Below are 4017 nucleotides of genomic sequence, written 5' to 3'. Positions count from 1 at the left end.
GCTAGCCAGCTAGTCAGCTAGCCAGCCAGCTAGCTAGCCAGCTAGCCAGGTCTGGGTGCAGCTAGCTATCCAGCTAGCTGCCCAGCTAGCCAGGCTCGTGGGGCTTGCGTGTGTGGATTTGTGCAGGAGTGCCTGCTGCTGCTGCTGCTGCTGCTGCTGCTGTGGATGAGAGACTCTTTGAGGGAATATTTTTGGGGTCTCGTTTGGAGCTGAGGGCCCTTTTGAATGTGGAGTTGTCTTTGCTGCTGCGGCGCATGCAGCAGCAGCAGCTGGACCTGGCTGCTGCTGCTGCTGCTGCTGCTGCGGGTGCTGGGGGCGGCGGCGAGGCTGCTGCAGCAGCAGCTGCGGCCGCAGCAGCAGAGATGCAGAGCGAGCTGGAGGCCTGGGCAGCAGCAGTGCAGCAGGAGAAAGCAGCAGCGCAGCAGCTGCTGCAGCAGCAGCTGGAAGAAGCAGCAGCAGACCCGAACTTTGCTGTGGGGTCTTTTTTCTACAGCGACGAACTAGCAGCAGCAATTCTGGACAGCCCCGCGTACAGCAGCAGCAGCGCAGCAGCAGCAGCAGCAGCAATCAGCGCAGTGCAGCAGCTGCGGCGGCCCGCGTGGGCGCTGCAGCTGAACTCCGAGACGCTGCAGCGCGCGCAGCTGCTGCTGCTGCAGCAGCCCCGTTTGCTGCTGACTCCGCAGCAAGCTCTGAAGCAAAATGTTCTTCTTTTTTCTGGAAAACAAGTAATTAAAAAAAGAAACTTTTTAGAAAAAGTTTCTCTCGTGCTGCAGCTGACGGCCCGCATGCACAGCAGGTTCACAGACAACTTGGCTTCGCTGCTGCCCCACACTCTCCGCAGCAAGCTGCTGCAGGCCCTCAGCGGCAGCAGCAGCAGCAGCAGCAGCAGCAGCAGCGGCGTTGAAGCGGCTCTCATCGACGAGGTCTTCGACTCTCTGGGCTTCGTGTCGGCGTTCCGCGCTGCAGCAGCAGCAACAGCAGCGGCGGAGCAGCAGCGGCAGCAGCAGCAGCAGCAGCGGCAGCTGATAATGCTGCAGCTGCTCGACAAGAAGAACCGCTTGATCTTGTTCAAGCCTGCTGCTGCAGCAGGCAGCAGCAGCAGCAGCAAACGAATTGCTGCTGTTGAGGTGCGCTTAGAATTTGCTGCTTCTCTCTCAAACCCCACAAACGCAAACCCCAACTCGATAGCTAGCTGGCTAGCTGGCTAGTTGGCTAGCTAGCTAGCTAACTAGCTAGCCAGATAGCTAGCTGCACGTGTGTCTGGCTAGCTGGCTAGCTAGCTAGCTAGCCAGCTAGCTGCGTGGGTGGCTGGCTAGCTGGCTAGCTGCCTGGCTAGCTAGCTGGCTGGCTACCTGGCTAGCTACCTGGCTAGCTAGCTGGCTGGCTAGCTGGCTAGCTAGCTGCCTGGCCACCTGGCTAGCTAGCTAGCTACCTGCCTGTTATCTAGCTAGCTAGCTAAATGGCTAGCTAGCTAGCTAGCTAGCTAACTGGCTAGCTAGCTAGCTGGCTAGCTGGACAGCATTTGCTTTTCGTTTTTGTGTTTTGTGTCCTTCAGACGCCCCACTTCTTTGCTGCTGCTGCAGCAGCAGCAGCAAACGATCTTGCTGCTGCTCTCAACAGCCGCAGCAAAAGCAGCTGCTGGCTGCGGCTGCTGCCGCTGCAGCTGTGGGAGGCGGGGCCCCACAGCATTCCGAGTTAGTTAATTAATTTTAATTCATTATTTATTTTTTATTTAATTCATTTTATTTTTTATTTATTAATTCATTTGATTTATTTAATTATTTGTTTATTTGTTGGTTGCGGTTTTGGGCTGTTTCGATTGGTGTGCTTCACGCTTAGTTCTAAACCCTAAACCCTAAACCCTAAACCCTAAACACTAAACCCTAAACCCTAAACCCGTTAATTTAATTTAATTTAATTTAATTAATTTTGTCTGCAGCACCGACACCGCCGCTACGATTGGTTCAGCGCTTGAAAAGACTGTGGCAGAAAGTCCGGGGTAAGCCTAGGGTTTAGGGTTTAGGGTCTAGGGTTTAGGGTTTAGGGTTGTCTTCTTCATGTTTGCATGCACTCCAGCCTGTGTAGAAGCCAAAAGCAAATAATTGAAAAAACGACATAATAAGTGAGAAACAAATAGTCCATTCAGCGATTTAATTAACTGCTTTTCTAGGGTTTAGGGTTTAGGGTTTAGGGTTTAGGGTTTGCGTTTGTCTGCTGCAGGGAAGCCGACGGAATTCGGTGAGGATCTTTTGCTGCTCCTTGGATATATTTGTTTTGGAATCCATTCAAAAGAGCAAAGAAACCCTTTAGGGTTTAGGGTTTAGGGATTAGGGTTTAGGGTTTAGGGTTTAGGGTTTGGCGGATGGTTTTTGGTGGGAAAAGTGTCATTTTTTCTGAATTTTTCAGCAAATAGACTAGAAAAAGAAACAAACATTTATTTATTGTTCATTTAATCATTTATTTCCTCTTTTTCATCTCTTTTTAGTTGGATTTGTGAAGACCGAACTCACAGAGGGCCCCGCCAGAGAACTCGCCCGCAGCTGCATGCGCGCTGCAGCAGAAAGCCCCAAAGCAGATGCATGCGTTCCCACAAGCCCCGACTTCGTCAAGTAATAAATAAATAAATAAATAAATAAATAAATAAATAAATAATAAAATAATAAATAAATAAATAAATAAATAAATAATAGATAAAGTAATTAAATTAATTAATTTATTTGTTTTTATTTTGAAGAAAACGAATGAGTTATACTATTTGCTGCTGCAGCGGCAAAATTAATTAATTTCGAATTTTAAATAAATTGCAATTTAAGAATTAATCGATTTTAATTTTAAAGTTTATTTAATTGTTTTTGTTCACTTCAACAATCATCTTTTACTTTGCATGCATGCAAAGCAGCCAAGGGTCTAGGGTTTAGGGTTTAGGGTTTAGGGTTTAGGGTTTACGATTTAGGCATTAGGACTCGTGGTTTATGGCTGAGGGTGTAGAATGCAGAGTTTACGCTCAGGAGTCAAGAACACACGAATAAGCATATAGTCTCTAGGGCTTAGGGTTTAGGGTTTAGGGTTTAGGGTTTGTGGTTTGTGGTTTGTGGTTTGTGGTGTCGGTTTGCTGCAGGTGTTTGTCCATGGCCGTGCTGCGCTGCAGCGCAGCAGACACTGCATGCAGCAGCAAAGTGGAGTCTTTTGCAAACCTCCATTTGGAAATGCTGCAGAGGGTTTATTTGGATTTGCAAAACCCTCGGACAAACCCTCAAACCTTTTTCGACAAACCCCCCTGGAACAAAGCCCGCCACTTCATCCGAGACGCCATCGAGGCCAGCGGTAAACCCTAAACCCTAAACCCTAAACCCTAAACCCTAAACCGTAAACCCTGGTTTTCGGCCGTCGCTCCAAACCCTAAACCCTAGAGTTTGCACTGCAGGGCGTGGCGACTGGGGCCTTTCACTGCGGAGGCCTTCGGGGCGCAGGGGCTAGGGTTTAGGGTTTAGGGTTTAGGGTTTAGGGTTTGCGCAGGCGAGGCGCTGAGCGCGGACGAGCGGGAGGCCCTGCTAAACCCTTTCGTGGCAAAGTTCGGGGCCCCTGCTGCTGCCAACTTCCGGGGTTTGCATTTGTTGAAAATGAGATCTTTTTTATTTTCTTTTCCAAAAGATTTAAATGCAATTAAATGTTTAAACTCTCTTCTCCGCCAAACCCTCAACGCCCCCCCGCCGAGCTGCGCCGCAGACATCGCCCACGCCTTCAGCGCCTTTTTCAAAGAGCCCCGTGAGGGTTTAGGGTTTAGGGTTTAGGGTTTAGGGTTTGGGGTTTGCAGCTTGCGATTTGGGGTCTAGCGCTTGGGGTTAGGGCTTGGGGTGTAGTGTTCGGTGCCTAGGGTTTGGGGTTCAGGGTTTAGGGTTTAGGGCTCAGAGCTTGCTGTTTAGGGTTTAGGGTTTAGGGTTTAGGGTTTAGAGAGTGGGCCTGCAGGTGCCGTTCTCTTACTGTGCTGCGTGCGGGCGTCAAAAAACTGCTTCTGCC

General features: G+C 49.6%; 1 protein-coding gene across 1 annotated transcript in view; it reads left to right on the top strand.

Annotated features, from left to right (window-relative positions):
• Nucleotides 1-126: 126 nt before the first annotated feature.
• ETH_00035195 (uncharacterized protein) overlaps nucleotides 127-4017 on the top strand; it is a gene marked incomplete at both ends in the record, with an annotated part of 14975 nt that continues 11084 nt past the window's right edge. The window contains 7 exons of the mRNA XM_013374612.1: nucleotides 127-1127; nucleotides 1556-1694; nucleotides 1940-1999; nucleotides 2221-2238; nucleotides 2486-2609; nucleotides 3119-3324; nucleotides 3517-3603. Of these exons, the coding sequence (XP_013230066.1) occupies nucleotides 127-1127; nucleotides 1556-1694; nucleotides 1940-1999; nucleotides 2221-2238; nucleotides 2486-2609; nucleotides 3119-3324; nucleotides 3517-3603 (1635 nt within the window). The remainder of the gene's footprint in view (nucleotides 1128-1555; nucleotides 1695-1939; nucleotides 2000-2220; nucleotides 2239-2485; nucleotides 2610-3118; nucleotides 3325-3516; nucleotides 3604-4017) is intronic.

Source organism: Eimeria tenella, genomic scaffold (genome assembly GCF_000499545.2).
Source record: "Eimeria tenella Houghton genomic scaffold, Eth_scaff219, whole genome shotgun sequence".
Taxonomy (NCBI): Eukaryota; Apicomplexa; class Conoidasida; order Eucoccidiorida; family Eimeriidae; genus Eimeria; species Eimeria tenella.
The sequence above is the reverse complement of the archived record's forward strand: the minus strand, read 5'-3'. Positions and strand labels throughout refer to the sequence as shown.